This window comes from Microcaecilia unicolor, chromosome 6 (assembly GCF_901765095.1).
Source record: "Microcaecilia unicolor chromosome 6, aMicUni1.1, whole genome shotgun sequence".
Lineage (NCBI taxonomy): Eukaryota > Metazoa > Chordata > Amphibia > Gymnophiona > Siphonopidae > Microcaecilia > Microcaecilia unicolor.
The window spans coordinates 161301426-161324112 of NC_044036.1; the positions used below are offsets into that span (position 1 = coordinate 161301426).

Below are 22687 nucleotides of genomic sequence, written 5' to 3' on the forward strand. Positions count from 1 at the left end.
GGGTGTGCCCTTCATTGAAAATGGCTTAGCACTGATCTTTTCCAGTGCCTACTTTGAGCGTGTTTATAGAATTCTCCCCTATATCTATAACTCTTTAAGCTGCCGGTTTTCAAAGGAACTAGGAGAATAGTTCTATAAATAGACATTATTACATAGAACATCATCATATGTGTGTACATACATGCATAAATGTCAATCTTCTACCTACATGCTATTCTGTAACCTTGAATATCTTACAAAACGCATAGGTTTCAGGTGAGCATACACTGGAGCAGCATCTGTGCAGAGCAATGGGCGAGGCACTAGTAGCACGTGACTTACAGAATGTTATAAGTTACACGCTTATCTTAGGTGCTCACATTTACGCCAAATTATGCACATTTTTGCTGTTATACTAGTATTCTATAAAACAGAATAGTCCCCTATTCCTTTATAAAATAGAATCCTACCAGGCACCCTCTATTCACCTAATTATAGGTGCACAGGTATAGAATTATGTTCTATGAGGGTAACATTATAAAGTCATTTCCATATGTATTTTGCCAACACATCCATATGGAAGGCAATTCTATTTAACTGGGTGCCTATAATTAGGTGCCCAGAGGGCATCAGATAATGCCTCTTATAAAATTACTCCAATCATAAAAGAAATGTGAATGTTTAGTGTAGGCATGTTTTGGGGACATGGGTGGAGGTGCGATTTACATGTGTAGGTTCAAGGTTCAATTGTATTTGATATACTACCTACATCACAGAAGAAGCTATGCAGTTTACAAGTTTCAAAAAAATGGGAGAGGGGAAGGAAACTGACCAATTGACAGTTAAAATACAAGGTTCACACACAGGGAAAGATGGGATAGGAGAGGATACAATCTTATACAAAAGAGGAATAAAGTAAGGAGGAACACAAGAAGAACTTAAAAATGCTCTATCCAATTAAGTGCCGCTGAATGTCCAGAAATGGCCAGCTCAGTGGGGTTTAACCAGGAAGGAGCCTCTTCTGCTCGGTTAAACTCTTTTGAATATTGACCCCTAAGTAAAATTGCTGGAAGGAGGCGATAACTAAGAGATGTTGTTGAGAGGACCGAAGAAAAGGAGGAGTATGGCAGTGCTTGTGCTTATGCTATTATGTTCTTATGAACTTGTTCTGCCCTATCTCTCATCACTTAATAAAAGACGTTTTTGCACAGTTGCTCGGCCTCTGGTTCAACACAGAGTTTATGTTAACAAATTTGTTGGCCGGTTAAAATTGTTTGTTCGGGCCTAACCACTCATTTTCAGTGGCATTTAACTGGTTAGTGTCTGTTTACTAAGGTGCAGTAGCATTTTTAGCGCATGCTATAATTAGAATGGCTCAGTAAACAGGGCTCAAAATGTTGTTAACGTCTAACTCAAAACCAGCTATATTGGGGGCATTCCAGGGGCAAAGTCAGCACTTGGCCAGTTAGGTGTTGATATTCAGCACTTAACCTGCCAAGGTAACTGCATAATTAGGGCCACGTAAAAGTCAGGCCTATCTTTATGCAGTTCGCCATAGTCAATTAAGTGCTGAACATCACAATTAACCGGCTATGGTTTAGCTGGCTCCGTAAACCCAGAAAACGCAACGCTGGAGAGGGCCCATCACTGAAGGGTCCTTTTACGAAGCGGCGATAAGCCCAATGCAGGCTTACCGCTCGCTAAAAGGGAAGTACCACCGGGCTACTTCAACAGCCCGATGGTAGTTCCCTCCCTCAGCGTGCACCATTTCTGGCGCTGTGAAAATATTTCAGGAGGTCTTTTACTAAAGATTAGCTCGAGTAATCTATAACAGGGCCCACAGAAATAAAATGGGCCCTGCTGCAGATAACTCAAGCTAATCTTTAGAAAAAAAAAACCCTCAATTTTTGTAGTGCCGGTGTGTACTTAGCGGTAATCAGGCAGTGCCACATGCTGCCCAGTTACCGCCGGGTTAGCGCGAGAGCCTTTACTAGCTCCTTAATGGGTGTTGGTCGAAATGGCCACGTAGGCCATTTCTTTATGAAAAAGGAAACCTTTTACCTGCTGTGGTAAAAGGGGGCCTCAGAGTGCATCAAAAACACGCATCAACACCGGCACCCACCTTTTGCTGCAGCTTCATAAAAGGACCCCTGAATTTCCAGGTATAACACTGGCGGCGGTCAGCACAACGCTGCGAACCAACGGCTGAATATCAACCTTATGATGTTCTATAATTCAAGTGTCAAAAGAAATATATTCCTAGCATTTTTATGTTGATATATTCAATGAAGCTACCATGATATTGTATTCTATGAGTATTCTGTTACAGAAAAATCAATACATTCCATGCAAAAATTCAACCAAGATTTAAGCCATTGACCGTGTTGCTCTAAACAATGAAATATGATGGTTGCTTACCTGGAAAGACTTAATAAAGGTCCATAATAGTGTCCGAATCCCTTCTCCCCTGCTCAGAAGTTTAACCAATCGCATCACCCGGAAAAGACGGAAAAAAGTAATGGAGATCCTAGCGCTGTCTTCAGAGCTCTGAAGGATGCCGTGCAGAAGTAAAACCAAATGAACAGCAGAACATACTAAACAAGTCAGAAAACAAATTCACAGCAAATGCAAGGGAGAAAGAAGCAAGCAAGGAGAGGGTTTTTCCAAAGCCTTTTCCATGGTTAGATGCACTCATTAAAAAAGCATAGCATAAAAGAAAATTTACATGCTGAAAATCTGTACACAAGGCGCATGCATTTCCAAGATTCAGACTGCTCAGTGGGACTGTCTAATCTATTTCCACTTCTTCAACAACAGTACCTGAAGGGCATGAAACCACTTTGCATGTTTCATTATGAATGATGCTGCAAATGAATCCTGGGATTGTTTCAATAAAAGTGGATGCTTTATCTGTAACGCTGCATCACTTCATACTGTAAGTAATTCCATGATTCATTTACAGTTTTATATATGAGCCTGCTTTTAAAAGGAACTAGAAAATCACTGCACACATCTTTCAGGTGAATTATGGCAAAAGACAAAGAGAAATGGGAATTGTATCAAGAATGAACTCAAGTAGAAAACAACCCTACTTTGATCACTTTACTGATCTTACCGCAGGATCCACGGTTGGGGAACTTTCTGTGGGCTTTGGCATTAAGAAATTAAGAATGTCATCATTGTAAGTAACCTTTCCATTCTGGCCTACAACACTAGTGTACAGTATAAACACACACAAAAATAAGCCTGCCTGTCTGGCTCTGACTAAAAGATCCAAAGCCATGGAGGTTCATGGATTGCCTTCTTATACTCTGGGAAGCACAGTTCCAACGTCTGTCACAATATGTGATAGTGTGAGAGGGCATGGGCCAAGGAGCCTTCACAAATACAGCCAGACCACAAGTTAAAAATAAAGAAAGGCTCCTTTGATAGTATAAGGTAAACAAAAAAATAGACAAGAATCTGTTTCTCTCACAGGCTGTTAACTTAATGCTGCAACTAAAGCAGCTGAGAGTTCACCTCTTTACCACTGCTTTTGACTCCTAACCACTGCTCACTTGCCCTGTCCTTTTATCCTCACCTCTTTATTCCCTTACCCCTTATTGTTCTGTCTGTTTACGTGTCTTACCTAGATTGTAAGCTCTTTGAGCAGGGACTGTCTTTTGTGTATGGTGTACAGCGCTGCGTATGCCTTGTAGCGCTATAGAAATGATAAGTAGTAGTAGTAGTAGTAGTAGTAAGTAGTATACTATGCCATACTTTGTATTGTTATTTGAATATTTTTACTGCTGTAACTGCCTATTGCTCAGAAAGGTGGTAAATAAATCCTGATAAATAAATAAAAATTAACAAATAACAGAAATCGCATGATTTTATAATTTTGTTAGGATCATAAGAAGCACATTTTAAGATTTCTTAGCTAGTCTTCATACATTGTCTCGATTTAATTCTTGCTTTTGGTTTTGCTGGTCCTGCATAGAAGCATTTATGGGATTATACAGGTGTATAACTACAGTGGTGGAAATAAGTATTTGATCCCTTGCTGATTTTGTAAGTTTGCCTACTGACAAAGACATGAGCAGCCCATAATTGAAGGGTAGGTTATTGGTAACAGTGAGAGATAGCACATCACAAATTAAATCCGGAAAATCACATTGTGGAAAGTATATGAATTTATTTGCATTCTGCAGAGGGAAATAAGTATTTAATCCCTCTGGCAAACAAGACCTAATACTTGGTGGCAAAACCCTTGTTGGCAAGCACAGCGGTCAGACGTCTTCTGTAGCTGATGATGAGGTTTGCACACATGTCAGGAGGAATTTTGGTCCACTCCTCTTTGCAGATCATCTCTAAATCATTAAGAGTTCTGGGCTGTCGCTTGGCAACTCGCAGCTTCAGCTCCCTCCATAAGTTTTCAATGGGATTAAGGTCTGGTGACTGGCTAGGCCACTCCATGACCCTAATGTGCTTCTTCCTGAGCCACTCCTTTGTTGCCTTGGCTGTATGTTTTGGGTCATTGTCGTGCTGGAAGACCCAGCCACGACCCATTTTTAAGGCCCTGGCGGAGGGAAGGAGGTTGTCACTCAGAATTGTACGGTACATGGCCCCATCCATTCTCCCATTGATGCGGTGAAGTAGTCCTGTGCCCTTAGCAGAGAAACACCCCCAAAACATAACATTTCCACCTCCATGCTTGACAGTGGGGACGGTGTTCTTTGGGTCATAGGCAGCATTTCTCTTCCTCCAAACACGGCGAGTTGAGTTCATGCCAAAGAGCTCAATTTTTGTCTCATCTGACCACAGCACCTTCTCCCAATCACTCTCGGCATCATCCAGGTGTTCACTGGCAAACTTCAGACGGGCCGTCACATGTGCCTTCCGGAGCAGGGGGACCTTGCGGGCACTGCAGGATTGCAATCCGTTATGTCGTAATGTGTTACCAATGGTTTTCGTGGTGACAGTGGTCCCAGCTGCCTTGAGATCATTGACAAGTTCCCCCCTTGTAGTTGTAGGCTGATTTCTAACCTTCCTCATGATCAAGGATACCCCACGAGGTGAGATTTTGCGTGGAGCCCCAGATCTTTGTCGATTGACAGTCATTTTGTACTTCTTCCATTTTCTTACTATGGCACCAACAGTTGTCTCCTTCTCGCCCAGCGTCTTACTGATGGTTTTGTAGCCCATTCCAGCCTTGTGCAGGTGTATGATCTTGTCCCTGACATCCTTAGACAGCTCCTTGCTCTTGGCCATTTTGTAGAGGTTAGAGTCTGACTGATTCACTGAGTCTGTGGACAGGTGTCTTTCATACAGGTGACCATTGCCGACAGCTGTCTGTCATGCAGGTAACGAGTTGATTTGGAGCATCTACCTGGTCTGTAGGGGCCAGATCTCTTACTGGTTGGTGGGGGATCAAATACTTATTTCCCTCTGCAGAATGCAAATAAATTCATATACTTTCCACAATGTGATTTTCCGGATTTAATTTGTGATGTGCTATCTCTCACTGTTACCAATAACCTACCCTTCAATTATGGGCTGCTCATGTCTCAGTGGGCAAACTTACAAAATCAGCAAGGGATCAAATACTTATTTCCACCACTGTACCTCCTTAAGCACAAAGTTTGCCCATCTGTATTCTCAATACTAGATCCTGAAATATAACTCTATAAACTCCTTGACTCTGTGTGCACTCTATGGGATCGATGTTCCCTAATTTTATTACTGAAAAACATTTCCTGCAGAAAACCCCCAACAAGCCCATGTTCACAGAAAAAAAAAAGACTCAGAATCCCTCTGTATGTCTGTAAAAAGTGAATAAACCTTCTTTACTAGGGTCTTTAAACAAGTCACACTATACGCAAAAGCCTCACTACCTGCTCCTAAATATGTAGAGTTATGGAATATGTTTTGACTTTAAAGTTAGCTCAGACTGAGGGCAAAATGCTAAAAAGCCTACAGAATCTGTTTATACAGTATCTCATAGCCTTGAGTGCACACAGTGGTAGTTCTCTGTCTGTCCAGACATCTGTGCACACCCCAGATCATGAGCCCTAATTACTAAGCTGTAGTAGAATGAGTTATTTTAGTGCTGAAAAAATCACCATTGGATTCGGTACTACTGGCTTTTGCAGTAATTTCATTTATGGCGCGCATCCGATACGCACATATGAAATATTTTTTTATTTTTGGGTGCGTGTAACGGACACGTGCCAAGTGGCATTTGGTGCAAGTAGGTCATTACCACCTGGATTCTTTACCGCTAGGTCAATGGCTGGCGGTAAAGTCTCAGACCCAAAGTGGACACGTGGCAATTTTCATTTTGCTGCACGTCCGTTTTCGGCAGCAAAAAAAAGCATTTTTTGTAGGTGCATTGAAAAATAATACTGCGTGCACCCATAACACGCATCTACACTACTGCAGGCCATTTTTCAATGTACCTTAGTAAAAGGACCCCTATGTTATTAATTAGGATTTATTAATCTCCCTTTTGAAGAGATTCACCCATGTAAAAAAAGTCTCAGAACTCATCCCTGCATCCATTGCATTCAGATTTCTTGCAAGTGTTAGAGACACCCATTTTAAAAATATGGTTGTTTTAAAGTCAATATCAGGGGCATTTTCGAAAGAGAAGGATGCCCATCTTTCGACACAAATTGCAAGATGGGCATCCTTCTCACAGGGTCACCCAAGTCGGCATAATCGAAAGCCGATTTTGGGCATCCTCAACTGCTTTCCAACACAGGGACGACCAAAGTTCACAGGGGCATGTCGGAGGCATAGCGAAGGCGGGACTGGGGCCTGCTTAAGAGATGGGCGTCCTCGGCCGATAATGGAAAAAAGAAGGGCGTCCCTGATGAGCATTTGGTCGACTTTACTTGGTCCATTTTTTTCACGACCAAGCCTCAAAAAGGTGCCCAAACTGACCAGATGACCACTGGAGGGAATCAGGGATGACCTCCCCTTACTCCCCCAGTGGTCACCAACCCCCTCCCACCCTAAAACTTTTTTTTTAATTTTTTTGCCAGCCTCTATGCCAGCCTCAAATGTCATACCCAGCTCCCGGACAGCAGTATGCAGGTCCCTGGAGCAGTTTTAGTGGGTGCAGTGCACTTCAGGTAGGCGGACCCAGGCCCATCCCCCCCTACCTGTTACACTTATGGTGGTAAATGTGAGCCCTTCAAAAGCCACCTGAAACCCACATGTAGGTGCCCCCCTTCACCCCTTAGGGCTATGGTAGTGGTGTACAGTTCTGGGGAGTGGGTTTTGGTGGGGGGGGGGGGGTTGGGGGGCTCAGCACCAAAGGTAAGGGAGCTATGTACCTGGGAGCAATTTATGAAGTCCACTGCAGTGCCCCCTAGGGTGCCTGGTTGGTGTCCTGGCATGTCAGGGGGACCAGTACAGTACGAATGCTGGCTCCTCCCACGACCAAATGCCTTGGATTTGGTCGTTTTTGAGATGGGCATCCTCGGATTCCATTATGGCCAAAAACCGGGGACGACCATCTCTAAGGTCGACCTAAATGTTGAGATTTGGGCGTCCCCGACCGTATTATCAAAATGAAAGATGGACGCCCATCTTGTTTCGATAATACAGGTTTCCCCGCCCCTTCGCCGGGACGTCCTTAGAGATGGGCACCCTTAGAGATGGTCCTCCCCGTTCGATTATGCCCCTCCACATATCATAAAACTTGAGTATTACATATACCACATAACAGGAAAGTTAGGTATGATGTGAATCAGTGGCCTAGCCAGATGTGCCAATTTAGGGTTGGCCTGAACCCAAAGTAGATAGGAATAGACTATTTCCCCTCCCCCTGTGACTCAAAATTCAATAAATACTTGGCGAGGATCTTCAAGCCCCACCAGCTGAAAAGGTCCTGCTCCAGCGTCCCAGAATGCTCCCATTCTCAGTGCAGCCAGTGGCACTCTCTATGGGCCTCTACCAAGCTGCCCTCTTCCCTTGTGTGCATGCACAAAAACTGAGCATGCACGGGAGGGGGTGAGCCAGCACAACAGTGGCCCATAGACAGTGCTGCAGGCTGAAATGGGTATGGGAGCGTTCTGGGCCACTGGAGCAGGACCTTTTCAGCTGGCAGGGCTTGGGGATCCTTTCCAGCCTTAGCAAGTGTACAACAATTTTAGGTGGGCCTTAGCCCAAAGTGGCTGAGCCCAGTCCCAACCTGACCAACCCGTGGCTACGCCACTGATGTGAACTTTCCTTACAATGGGGAACTAAGAAGAGTTGTGCATTTCGAGAAAGAATATACTGAAAACAATATAAGGAGACCCTTCCACAGTTTCATCTGTCTCGTATAACATAAAACACCACACACACAAACAAACAAACAAACAGAGGTAAAGTTTCAGTGAACTAGTGGCCATGTAACAGTGCCTCAGTTGAATGTACAAGCATAACTTTATATGGATACCTGATCTGTTTACATTTACACTGGAACTACCAGTAAGTAACACTGATAAGTTATATGGACCTTTGGTCTGACCCATCATGACATTTCTTATGTTCCGATATAGAGAATGGCTGATTTTTTGCTGCTCTGTATAACTTTTTCTTTCACCTATGGCCTGCTCCAAATTTCATCCACGCTCAAACACATTGCCCCAGATTTTATATATGGTGCCCAAATTTGTGCATTCAAATTTGGGCGCACTGCTGAGATATGCATGCATATCATTGGTTAATGAGCTCTTAACCACCAATAATTGTGTGCCAATAACCAATTGTTGATGTTAATAACTGGCACTCATTAAAATTTCCACACGCATCTGGTTGTGAGCTATTCTATAAGGCACGGCGCCTCTCTACTAGCGTGTAACTCAAAAGGGAACACGGCCATGGGTGTGCCAGGGAGGTTCTGAAAAGTTGCACACATGGGGACCCTTTTACTAAGCCGTGTAGGCGCCTATGTGTGCCCAACGCACGTCAATTCGGAGTTACTGCCCGGCTACCGCGTGGCCCGGGCGGTAATTTTTTAGGTGCATCCGCTACACGCAGTGTGTGGTGGAAACTGGGTGGTAATGGTCATTCTACTTGCATAGACCATTAATGCCCGGTTAGCGCATGAGACCTTCCCGCTAAGTCAATGGGTGGTGGTAAGGTCTCAGGCCCAAGATGGACATGTGCCAATTTTTATTTTGCCGCACGTCCATTTTTGGCCAAAAAAAGGCCTTTTTTGTAGGTGCCTAACAAATAACTCAAAAAATCCATGTACTCAAAAATGACAGAAATATGACAAAAATATATGTACTGCAAACAGCATGCACTTCAATGCAAGAAGGAAAAAAGGCCTCAAAGAGCTCCAAGATATTAACTAATCTAACGGAGCTGAAACAGGTCTTTATGATCTTCCCTTCATCATCGGCCAAAAAAACCTTCTGGAAAATAGTAAACCTTCACCTCCTATGGTAGTAAACTCTGGATGAAGGTTATATAGCAAAATATATGCTTTTTCTTTGTTAATCTAATGTCAGTAGACAACTACTCGAAAGCACTTGCTATAAACACCAGCACTTATCTTTGAAGGTGGTGCTCACAATGGACCACGTTGCCCGATCAAGTGTTCTACTGTGTAGTCTTTGTCCTCCAGCCCCGAGCCGACGGTGGCCAGCGTTTCACGCTGCTTCTTCAGGGTCTCGGTGCCAGGGCTATAAAGCTCAGTTAAGCAATGTTCCACTTGTCCACTTCTTTGTAGGTGTGCAGAAAAATGGACCTGATAATGTCCAATACACGTGTCTACACCAGCGCAGGCCATTTTTCAGCACACCTTAGTAAAAGGACCCCACGGTTATAGAATACTGCCTCAGTGCACCTAACTTGGGTGCCAGCATTTACACCAGTTTTCAGCAAAAGTAAATCTGGCGCCTAAAGTTAGGAGTGGAAATCGGCACAATGCACTATTCTATAAAGGGCATATGACTTTCATAGAATAGCACTTAGCGCTTATTTTTTAGCACCCATTTTTGAAGTGCGATGTACTGAATATGGTTCTACTTTGACCATATGCAAGGCAATTGTGATGTGATAGGGCTAACGTGCAACTAGAACACGCCAAATCATCACTACCGCTAGACTATCATGAGTGCCTGGCAGTAATTTTGAAGTTGGCGTGTGCTGCCTCCCTCAGTAGAAATTATTTTTCTATTTCATACCATGGGGTTGTTCCCGGCGGTTATTAGCAGTGTGCCCACACTGGCGTGCGCTGCCTGCCTACCACACGAGTAGTGTGTGAGCCCTTACCACTGGATCAATGGGTGGTGGTAAGGATTCAGACAGTAAATAGCCATGCGCTAAATTTAATTTTAGTATATGTCCATTTACCGCCCCACTAAAAAAAAGCACTTTTTCCCAGCCATGGTAAAAATGTCCCAGTGTGGGCCAATTTCACGCATCCAGACTACCGCAGGGCCACTTTTTACCCCAGCTTACTACAAGTGCCCCTAAGGGTGCATAGAAATGCTATAGCATGTAACTGCATGGGGCACATACAGTGGTGGAAATAAGTATTTGATCCCTTGCTGATTTTGTAAGTTTGCCCACTGACAAAGACATGAGCAGCCCATAATTGAAGGGTAGGTTATTGGTAACAGTGAGAGATAGCACATCACAAATTAAATCCGGAAAATCACATTGTGGAAAGTATATGAATTTATTTGCATTCTGCAGAGGGAAATAAGTATTTAATCCCTCTGGCAAACAAGACCTAATACTTGGTGGCAAAACCCTTGTTGGCAAGCACAGCGGTCAGACGTCTTCTGTAGTTGATGATGAGGTTTGCACACATGTCAGGAGGAATTTTGGTCCACTCCTCTTTGCAGATCATCTCTAAATCATTAAGAGTTCTGGGCTGTCGCTTGGCAACTCGCAGCTTCAGCTCCCTCCATAAGTTTTCAATGGGATTAAGTTCTGGTGACTGGCTAGGCCACTCCATGACCCTAATGTGCTTCTTCCTGAGCCACTCCTTTGTTGCCTTGGCTGTATGTTTTGGGTCATTGTCGTGCTGGAAGACCCAGCCACGACCCATTTTTAAGGCCCTGGCGGAGGGAAGGAGGTTGTCACTCAGAATTGTACGGTACATGGCCCCATCCATTCTCCCATTGATGCGGTGAAGTAGTCCTGTGCCCTTAGCAGAGAAACACCCCCAAAACATAACATTTCCACCTCCATGCTTGACAGTGGGGACGGTGTTCTTTGGGTCTTAGGCAGCATTTCTCTTCCTCCAAACACGGCGAGTTGAGTTCATGCCAAAGAGCTCAATTTTTGTCTCATCTGACCACAGCACCTTCTCCCAATCACTCTCGGCATCATCCAGGTGTTCACTGGCAAACTTCAGACGGGCCGTCACATGTGCCTTCCGGAGCAGGGGGACCTTGCGGGCACTGCAGGATTGCAATCCGTTATGTCGTAATGTGTTACCAATGGTTTTCGTGGTGACAGTGGTCCCAGCTGCCTTGAGATCATTGACAAGTTCCCCCCTTGTAGTTGTAGGCTGATTTCTAACCTTCCTCATGATCAAGGATACCCCACGAGGTGAGATTTTGCGTGGAGCCCCAGATCTTTGTCGATTGACAGTCATTTTGTACTTCTTCCATTTTCTTACTATGGCACCAACAGTTGTCTCCTTCTCGCCCAGCGTCTTACTGATGGTTTTGTAGCCCATTCCAGCCTTGTGCAGGTGTATGATCTTGTCCCTGACATCCTTAGACAGCTCCTTGCTCTTGGCCATTTTGTAGAGGTTAGAGTCTGACTGATTCACTGAGTCTGTGGACAGGTGTCTTTCATATAGGTGACCATTGCCGACAGCTGTCTGTCATGCAGGTAACGAGTTGATTTGGAGCATCTACCTGGTCTGTAGGGGCCAGATCTCTTACTGGTTGGTGGGGGATCAAATACTTATTTCCCTCTGCAGAATGCAAATAAATTCATATACTTTCCACAATGTGATTTTCCGGATTTAATTTGTGATGTGCTATCTCTCACTGTTACCAATAACCTACCCTTCAATTATGGGCTGCTCATGTCTTTGTCAGTGGGTAAACTTACAAAATCAGCAAGGGATCAAATACTTATTTCCACCACTGTATGTAGGCAAAGCATGGGGGCATGGGTGGAGCTGTCACTTACATGCACAACTTACAGAATATTGTAAATTCTGTGCACTGCTTGCCACACTTAGCCATACACCCATTTAAACCTCCCAATGGGCCCACCTACCTATATTCAGCACTGCTGGCTATCCAGATTATGGTGCTGAAAATACATGGATGTTGTAAATATCACGCTTACTGTACCCACTGAATATTGACCTCAAAAGGGGGGTGTCTAATTTTAGAACTGCCCCAATAGCGACTTATACAGTCAAAATTAAGCACTGCCCATGCCAGCATTTTAGGGGCGGAAAAAAAGCCTTTACATGGCAAACACACACCAGATTCAGGTTATAGAAAGGCTTCTGAATATTGGCTTGATTGCATCTATTAATTATTGCATATACTTCATAGTTTCCAATAATTTTATTCCAAATGTCAAATTTGATCTTAGTATTTTTTTTTAAATTTGAGACAGCAAAGGATGGAATATAAAAAAAAAACACTTTAAAACAAATTAGCTTAAAAAACAGACCCCCCCCCCCCCCCATTTACAAAGCCATGCTAGAGGCTGCTGCGCAAATGCCGACATAGCCCATTCACTTTGAACGGGCTGCGTCGGAATTGTCGCACGACAGTCGCTAGTGCAGCTTTGTAAACAGGGGAGAGAGAGATGATGATAGTACAGTAAACCAAATATGAACCACTGCACACCATACGGCAGAGTTCCCAATGTGTCCTGTTTACTCCGCAGCCAGTTGGGCATTTCAGAATGTCAACAATGAATATTCATGGGCTGCTACAGGTATACATCCCCTATCTGAATTTTCAGCAGCACTATCCTCCTCAGTCTATCATTTTAGTACCTAAATGTAAGCACCATTTATACACTAAGGGGCCCTACATGCGTACAACATGCATCAAATTAGAACTACTGCCCGGCTACCGTGTGCCCCAAGCGGTAACTGTTGGCAGTGAATTATGGTGTACTCACGGGCCATTTTACTAAGGTGTTTAGGCACCTACACACGTCCAACGCGCATCACTTCGGAACTAGCACCCGGCTACCGCATGCCCTTGGCGATAATTCCAATTTTTACGCGCATCCAATACGCATGGCAGAAAATATTTTTTTATTAGCGCTAACCTGGTGGTAATCAACAGAGTACGTGCACTGACAATTACCGCCCAGTTAACGCGTGAGACCTTACCGCTAAGTCAATGGGTGACAGTAAGGTCTGAGGCCCAAAATGGATGCGCCAATTTTAATTTTGCCGCACGTCCAACTCCCCCCCCCCCCCCAAAAAAGGCCTTTTTTGCAGGCACACTGAAAAATGGATCTGCGAGCATCCAAAACACGCATCTACATCAATGCAGGCCATGTTTTGGCGTGACTTAGTAAAACAGCCCCTATTAATTTTCAATTTGCAGCCTGCTAGGGCTAGTACTGACATTCATGCAGTCCTTTGTGTAAAAACAATTGCCTACCCCTTGCGCTATATGAAGAGCCACGGTAGTCAGCAGTCTGTATTTACATTCAGCTCTGCTAGATATTGGGATAGTGGTGCTGAATATACATAGGATTCTTATTGTGGCCATCATTTTAAAAAATGCTCAATGCACTTGCTGAATATTAACCTAAAATAATATATTTACATGGGATGGAGGGTCAATGTGTTTAAATGTATCTTCTTTATATTGCTTATGGATATCCTGGAAGCCCGACTGGCTGTGGGATCACCAGGACAGTTTGGTGAACCGCTGCTCTGACTGAGAGGCCAGCTCAGAAAGACAAGAGAAGAGGGAATGCAACAAAGGATTAGACACTCCAGTTCATTTTGCTAACCTTACCAGAGGGGGCTCAGTAGGGACAATTTCAGGTGTCTTTGAAAAAAACTTAAAAACCTTACAAATGAAAATAAAATAAAGTTAATATTTATTTATATATCTTTTTATATATTTTAATAAGAACAACATAGATTCAACTGGGTTTTCATTCTCGACAAGATAAGTACCTGATGCACCCACGTCTGGTTGGTTCCTTAAGACTCGGATTTCCATCTGACGAGGATAAGCTCAGCCAGCCCTAGTTCTACCCCCTGATGTGCATGGAATTACCACACTACCAAACTACAGCAGTAAATGGAACAGCATTCGATTCAATGTGTCAAAATACTCTATATGTGGTATTGCCACTCCCTGACAGGGCTAGACAATAGGATGATTGAAAGTTGAACTCTTATCAGGCAGCCCAATGACTCCATAACACAACCCTGATAACGTTGCGTGGGATATGCATGTAAAACACTAGAATACTGACTTCATGTGCACCTTTCTTTAAATTAGTCACCTTACTTTCTAACTCCTCTTACTCTCTTATCTATCTAACCATCTCTCTGACCTCATATGCAACTTTCTTTAAATTCAGTCCTCATTCCCACCCACCCCTAGCTCAACTCTTCATTTATAGTCAACACCAAGAGGGGAATTTTCAATTTTCATTACAGTCTGATTTACATTTGATTAGTTTCTAAGAAGCAAACCCTAAATAAATTACAAATTACACCAGTCAAAAGGATCATTATATTCATCTGATATCCCTAGTACCTTAAGAAGTTTTAATTAAATAACTCTATAATACTAAGATGCAGTCAGTAGTCCAGCAGCGAGAGGGGTGCTATCCAGTATTTTGCATTGAGTGTCACATGTATGATTATCTCCCAGTTAGGGAATGTCATATGTGTGTGCTCGATGCAAAGAGCTCCTAGCTCTCAGTGAACGAGTCCCTTCTCTTGAGGCTAGAGTAGCAGACTTGGAGGAGCTGAGGGAGACAGAGAGGTACATAAAGGAGGCCTACAGGGACGTTGTAGAGAAGTCCCACCTCCAATATGCTACCTTGGAGGAGGGAGACCTTCTAAAAGGAGAGCATCACCCTGGTGAGACTGGAAATAATCCTGTAGACAGGACCAGCACACCAGGGAATGCAATATCCTCTTGCACCGAGGATGTATCTCCAGGGGCTAGTGTCCAGGTGGAAAGGGTTAGGATGACTGTTGTAGTTGGTGATTTGATTATTAGGCATGTAGATAGCTGGAAGGCTGGTGCATGTGAGGATCGCCTGGTCACTTGCCTGTCTAGTACGAAGGTGGCAGACCTCATGCGTCACCTAGATAGGATTTTAGATAGTGCTAGGGAGGAGCCAGCTGTCTTGGTACATGTGGGTACCAATGACATAGGAAAATGTGGGAGAGAGGTTCTGGAAGCCAAATTTAGGCTCTTAGGTAGAAAGCTCAAATCCAGAACCTTTAGGTAAGCATTTTCTGAAGTGCTACCCGTTCCACGCGCAGGGCCCAAGAGACAGGCAGAGGTCCGAAGTCTTAATGCGTGCATGAGACGATGATGCAGGGAGGAGGGTTTTAGATTTGTTAGAAAATGGGCAACATTCTGGTGAAGGGGGAGCCTATTCCGAAAGGATGGGTTCCACCTTAACCAGGGTGGGACCAGGCTGCTGGCATTGGCATTTAAAAAGGAGATAGAGCAGCTTTTAAACTAGAGACTGGGGGAAGGCTGATAGTCACTCAAAAGCGCATGGTTCGGAATAAGGTATCTTTTAAAGATAGCACCAAAACAGGGAAGATAGGGTATCCCGATAGTGAGGTTGCAAAAGAGACTGTAGTAGATCAGGTGTCCTTAAATAAAAATCAGACAAAAGATTGCAAATTAATACTGTCAAGTACTGAGCATGATGTAAATAGGAACAACAAACATAGTTTGAAATGTCTATATCTGCAAATGCCAGAAGCCTAAGAAATAAGATGGGAGAGTTAGAATATATTGCACTAAATGAAAAATTAGATATAGGCATCTCTGAGACCTGGTGGAAGGAGGATAACCAGTAGGGCACTGTCATACTGGGGTACAAATTATATCATAGTGATAGGGTGGATTGAATTGGTGGAGGGGCAGCATTGTATGTTAAATAGGGCCTTGAATCAAATAGATTGAAAATTCTGCAGGAAACAAAACACATCTTGGAATTCCTATGGATTGAAATACCATGTGTAAAGGGGAAAAGGATAGTGATAGGAGTGTACTACCGTCCGCCTGGCCAGGATGAACATGATGGATGCAGAAATGTTAAAGGAAATTAGGGACTCAAACTGGGCAACACGATAATGGTGACTTCAATTACCCCGATACTGACTGGGTAAAAGTAACATCAGGGCATGCTAGGGAGGAAAAATTCCTTGATGAAATCAAGGACTGCTTTATGGAGCAGCTGGTACAGGAGCCGACAAGAGAATGAAAAATTCCAGACCTAGTCCTTAGTGGAGCGCATGATCTGGTGCGGTAGGTAATGGTGATGGGACCGTTTGATAACAGTGATTATAATATGATCAGATTTTATACTAGCTTTGGAGTAAGTATAAACAGGAAATCCAATTCTTTTCTACACCTGATTGCTTAATTCTTTTATGTCATCCATGTTTTGTATGTAATACCAATGGTATCTTTTACTCTGGAATGGCGAATGCCATTATGGCACATTGTAAAGCCACATTGAGCATGCAAATAGGTGGGAAAATGTGGGATACAAATGTAGCAAATAAATACGTTAGAGTTTAACTTTCAAAAAGGAGACTATGATAAAATGAGAAGAATGGTGAAAAAAAAAACTTATAGGAGCAGCTGCAAAGGACAAAAAATTATATCAAGCATGGATACTGTTGAAAAACACCATCCTGGAAGCCCAGGCCAAATATATTCCGTGTATTAAAAAAGGAGGGAGGAAGACCAAACGACAGCCGACATGGTTATAAAATGAGTTGAAGGAAGCTATTAGAGCTAAAAGAAAATCCTTCAGAAAATGGAAGAATGAACCGACTGAAAATAATAAGAAGCAGCATAAGGAATGTCAAGTCAAATGCAAAGCAATGATAAGGAAGGCAAAGAAGGACTGAAAAAAAAGATTGTGTTGGAGGCAAAAATGCACAGTAAATTTTTTTTTAGGTATATTAAAAGCAAGAAGCAGGCAAAAGAATCAGTTGGACCGCTAGATGACCGAGGGGTAAAAGGGGCAATCGGGGAAGACAAAAAAGCCATAGCGGAGAGATTAAATGAATTCTTTGCTTTGGTCTTCACCGAGGAAGATTTGGGAGCGATACCGGTGCCAGAAATGGTATTCAAAGCTGACAAGTCGTAGAAACTGAATGAAATCTCTGTAAACCTAGAGGAAATTTGAGGAAATTTGAGAAATTAAAGAGCAGCAAATCTCCTGGACTGGATGGTATTCATCCCACAGCACTGATAGAATTGAAAAATGAACTGGTGGAACTATTGTTAGTAATATGTAACTTATATTTAAAACTAGCCGTTAAGCCCGTTAAAACGGGTGAGTATTGATATGTTGACGCCTAACTCCCTCCCTCCCAGCTCCAAGGCCCCATTCCCTCCCCCTCCCCTCCCAGCTGCAAGGCCCCCTGCCCTCCCTCCTTCCCTGCCAGCTCCAAGGCCCTATGTCCCTCCCTCCTAGCTCCAAGGCCCCCCTCCTTCTGACCTCCCATGTCCAGCATCCTCCCTGCCAGCTCCAAGGCCCTCTGTCCCTCCCTCCCAGCTCTAAGACCCCCCTCCTCCCAGCTCCAAGGCGCCATTCCCTCCCCCCTCCCCTCCCAGTTCCAAGGCCCCATTCCCTCCCTCCTCCCTCCCAGCTCCAAGGCCCCCCTCCGTCCCTCCCTCCCAGCCACCTCCAAGGCCCCCCTCCGTCCATCCCTCCCAGGCCCCTCCTCCTTCTGAGACCGCCCATGTCCAGCATTTCCCCTGCCCTCCCCTCCCTCCCCCCCAAGGTCGCCGCCACCCCTCCCCCCAAGGTCGCCGCCGCCCCTCCCCCCCCGAGGTCGCCACTACGGCTCCCCCCGGGGCCACCGCCGCCCCCCCTCCACCCGGGTTGGGCCCTCTCCTCTCCATTAAACGTACAGCGCCTCACCTCTGAAACCACAGCAGGCAGATCGCCTTCTGTTGGCCTTCCTTCCCTGCCTGTGTCCCGCCCTCGTGTGACATAACGTCGGCGAGGGCGGGACACAGGCAGGGAATGAAGGCCGACGGGAGCTGATCTGGCTGCTGTGGTTTTGGGGCTGTAAGTTAAATGGAGAAGAGAGGGCCCGGCCCGGGTGGAGGGGGGCCGGCAGCAACCTCGGCGGTTCCCTCCCTCCCCTTCCGTGTGGTGCACTCCTTAGCGCAGTTTCCCTCTCTGTTCCATCATCACGTCTTGACGCGGGGGAGGGACAGAGAGGGAAGTTTCTACTGCGCATTTGCAGGAGGTGAGTCGGTCACTTGCCGTTTATATGTTTGAGTGTGGTATCGGATGATTGGAGGGTAGCCCATGTAACGCTGATATTTAAAAAAGGTTCCAGAGGGGATCCGGGAAATTATAGACCAGTGAGCCTGACGTCGGTGCCGGGCAAAATGGTAGAGACTATTATAAAGAACAAAATTACAGGGCATATTCAAAAGCATGGATTAATGAGACAAAGCCAACATGGATTTAGTGAAGGGAAACCTTGCCTCACCAATCTTTCTTTGAAGGGGTGAACAAATATGTGGATAAAGGCAAGCAAGTTGATATTGTACATCTGGATTTTCAAAAGGCGTTTGACAAAGTACCTCATGAAAGACTCCAGAAGAAATTGGAGAGTCATGGGATAGGAGGTAGTGTCCCACTGTGGATTAAAAACTGGTTAAAGGATAGAAAACAGAGAGTAGGGTTAAATGGTCAGTATTCTCAATGGAGAAGGGTAGATAGTGGAGTTTCCCAAGGGTCTGTGCTGGGACCACTGCTTTTTAACATATTCATAAATGATCTAGAGATGGGAGTAACTAGTGAGGTAATTAAATTTGCTGATGACACGTGGAGGGGCATAATCGAACAGGGGCGCCCATCTCCAGGGACGGCTCCAGGAAGGGGTGGAGCCAACCGTATTATCGAACAAGATGGGCGTCCATCTTTCATTTTGATAATACGGTCGGGGCCGGCCAAATCTCAACATTTAGGTCAACCTTAGAGATGGTCGACCTAAATGTTGAGATCGCCGGACTTAGAGATGGCCGGCCTCGGTTTTCGTTGATAATGGAAACCGAGGCTGGCCATCTCAAAACCGGCCAAATGCAAGCCATTTGGTTGTGGGAGGAGCCAGCATTTGTAGTGCACTGGTCCGCCTCACATGCCAGGACACCAACCGGGCACCCTAGGGGGCACTGCAATGGACTTCATTAATTGCTCCCAAGTACATAGCTCCCTTCCCTTGGGTGTTGAGCCCCCCAAATCCCCCTCAAAACCCACTCCCCACAACTGTACACCACTACCATAGCCCCTATGGGTGAAGGGGGGCACCTACATGTGGGTAGAGTGGGTTTTGGGTGGGTTTTGAAGGGCTCACATTTACCACCACAAGTGTAACAGGTAGGGGGAGGGATGGGCCTGGGTCCGCCCACCTGAAGTGCACTGTACCCACTAAAACTGCTCCAGGGACCTGCATACTGCTGTCATGGAGCTGGGTATGACATTTCAAGCTGGCATAGAGGCTGGGAAAAAAAATGTTTTTATTTTTATAGGGTGGGAGGGGGTTGGAGTACGGAGGAGTACAGGGAGGTCATCCCCGATTCCCTCCGGTGGTCATCTGGTCAGTTCAGACACCTTTTTGAGGCTTGGTCCTGAAAATAAATGGACCAAGTAAAGTCGGTCAAATGCTCATCAGGGCCGCCCTTCTTTTTTCCATTATCGGCCGAGAACGGCCATCTCTTAAACACGCCCCCGTCCCGCCTTCGGTACACTGCCGACATGCCCCCTTGAACTTTGGCTGTCCTCGAGACAGAAAGCAGTTGAGGCTGTCCAAAATCGGCTTTCGATTATACTGATTTGGCCGCCCTTAGGATAAGGGCACCCATCTCCTGATTTGTGTCGGAAGATGGGTACCCTTCTCCTTCGAAAATAAGCAAGAAAGTTATTCAAAGTTGTTAAATTGCGAAAGAATTGTGAAAAATTGCAAGAGGACCTTATGAGACTGGGAGACTGGGCGTCTAAATGGCAGATGACGTTTAATGTGAACAAGTGCAAAGTGATGCATGTGGGAAAGAGGAACTGAACTATAGCTACATAACACAAGGTTCCACGTTAGGAGTCACCGACCAAGAAAGGGATCTCAGCGTCATTGTTGATGATACGTTGAAACCCTCTGCTCAGTGTGCTGCAGCGGTAAAGAAAGCAAATAGAATGTTAGGTATTATTAGGAAAGGAATGGAAAACAAATGTGAGGACATTATAATGCCTTTGTATCCGTCCATGGTGCAACTGCACCTCGAATATTGTGTTCAATTCTGGTCGCCACATCTCAAAAAAGATTAAGTGGAATTAGAAAAGGTGCAGAGAAGGGTGATGAAAATGATAAACGGGATGGGACGACTTCCCTATGAGGAAAGGCTGAAGCGTCTAGGGCTCTTCAGCTTAGAGAAAAGACGGCTGAGGGGAGATATGATAGAGGTCTATAAAATAGTGAGTGGAGTAGAACGGGTACAAGTGAATCATTTGTTTACTCTTGCAAAAATACTAGGACTAGGTGGCATGCGATGAAGCTACAAAGTAGTAAATTTAATACGAATCAGAGAAAATGTTTCTTCACTCAATATAATTAAACTCTGGAATTCGTTGTCAGAGAATGTGGTAAAGGCGGTTAGCTTAGCAGGGTTTTAAAAAGGTCTGGATGGCTTCCTAAAGGAAAAGTCCACAGACCGTTATTAAATTTACTTGGGGAAAATCCACTGCTATTTCTGGGATAAGCAGCATAAAATGTATTCAACATTTTTGGGATCTTGCCAGGTATTTGTGGCCTGGATTGGCCACTGTTGGAAACAGGATGCTAGGCTTGATGGGCCTTTGGTCTGTCCCAGTGTGGCAATACTTACACACTTATGTAGTCGCCTTACTCTCTAACTTTTCTTATTCTCTTACCTATCTATGGGGTCCTTTTACTAAGGTGCGCTGAAAAATGGCATGTGGTAGTGTAAACTCATGTTTTGGGTGCACGCAGAATCATTTTTCAGTGCACCTGCAAAAAATGCCTTTTAAAATTTTTGCCGAAAATTGCTGCGCGTCCATTTTGGGTCTGAGACCTTACTGCCAGCCATTGACCTAGCGGTAAAGTCTCACGCGATAACCAGGTGGTAATGACCTATGTGTTGCAAATGCCACTTGGTGTGCACCCAATACGCATGTCCAAACGTTATTTTTTGGACGCGCGTATCCCACACGTGCCAAAAATGAAATTACTGCAAGAGCCACTTGGTAGCCAGGTGGTAACTCCATTTAGACGCTTATGCAGCTTAGTAAAAGGGCCCCTGTATGTTCCATCTTTGCTTATACCCTTTACTGTCAATTAGAATGTTCTATTACGTATTGTGTTGACATTGTGAATAATATACTATACCATACTTTGTACTGTTATTTAAATATTTTTACTGATGTAACTGCCTATTGCTCATGTTTGTTTTATTCTTACTGTACACCGCCTTGAGTGAATTCCTTCAAAAAGGGCAGTAAATAAATCCTAATAAGTAAATAAATAAATTTATATGTGTAAGCGACTCCTTAAAGAATTAACCCCTTGCTGCACATGATAAGCAGGCCCCCAATGATGTTAGTGTTTGCAAACTAAAATCAGTATGCACCTTTCTGTCATATGTGAATTAGGCTTCAGTAGAAATGTGGAAACAGCATTGTGTTCTTGCCTCCATCTGCTCCTTCTAGCCTGCCCACTAAAGCCTTAAATTTAACACATGCCCGGACCAAGTATTAAGTTAGCAGATTATCAAGGCGAACACACTGGGAAGCCTCCATTCAATCCTCTTACACCAAAATCAAGAAGGCTATGTCCTATTCCTCCTCCCTCACCCTCTTAGTACAACACTAAAAGAGGCCTATCTGCCCTGATCCCCCTCTCATGTTGCTGAAAAAATACAAGAAGGGGTTTTGAGTGTTATTAATCAATCTCCCACCCTCCTGGCACACAGAAGGCTACCCCTACCACTGATGTGTTTGTGCCTAAAATATAGGTGCATTTTTGATCTATTGTGCTAATATTCTAGAAAGAAATTGTGATCTATTGTGATCCTTCAACCTCACCTTACTCTTATCTAAGCAATGTATACGTCAGGGACTTTAGAAAGTGCCTACTCATGATGCCTGAATTATATAATTCTGACAATAAAGCAAAATGGTTGCTATGTTAATACTTGGGTGCACATAACTGAAAGTGAACAAATAAGTCCTTGATCTTCAATCTGTGCCCTTGAGGGCCAACAATGGATTAGGTTTTCAGGATATCTCTAGCGAATGTACATGCAAGGAGATTTGGACTCCTACTTACCTAGACTGTATGAAAATCCTCGCAAACATATTCATTAGGGATATTCTGAAACACTGACCTGTTGGCAGCCTTCGAGGGCTGGGAATTAAGTGGTAAATGAAGCCAAAAATGTATATCCTAACACATTTATACGCAGCTTTCTACAATAAAAAAGCTAATTTGATAAAGGGACTGCAGAACTGAAAAGCTACT

At 44.3% G+C, this 22687-nt stretch overlaps 1 protein-coding gene across 1 annotated transcript in view; it reads right to left on the bottom strand.

Annotated features, from left to right (window-relative positions):
• The window catches only part of CACNA1D (calcium voltage-gated channel subunit alpha1 D), a 384574-nt gene that overhangs the window by 71480 nt on the left and 290407 nt on the right, over window positions 1-22687 (bottom strand). The window contains 1 exon segment of the mRNA XM_030205472.1: window positions 2398-2526. Within this exon segment, the coding sequence (XP_030061332.1) occupies window positions 2398-2526 (129 nt within the window).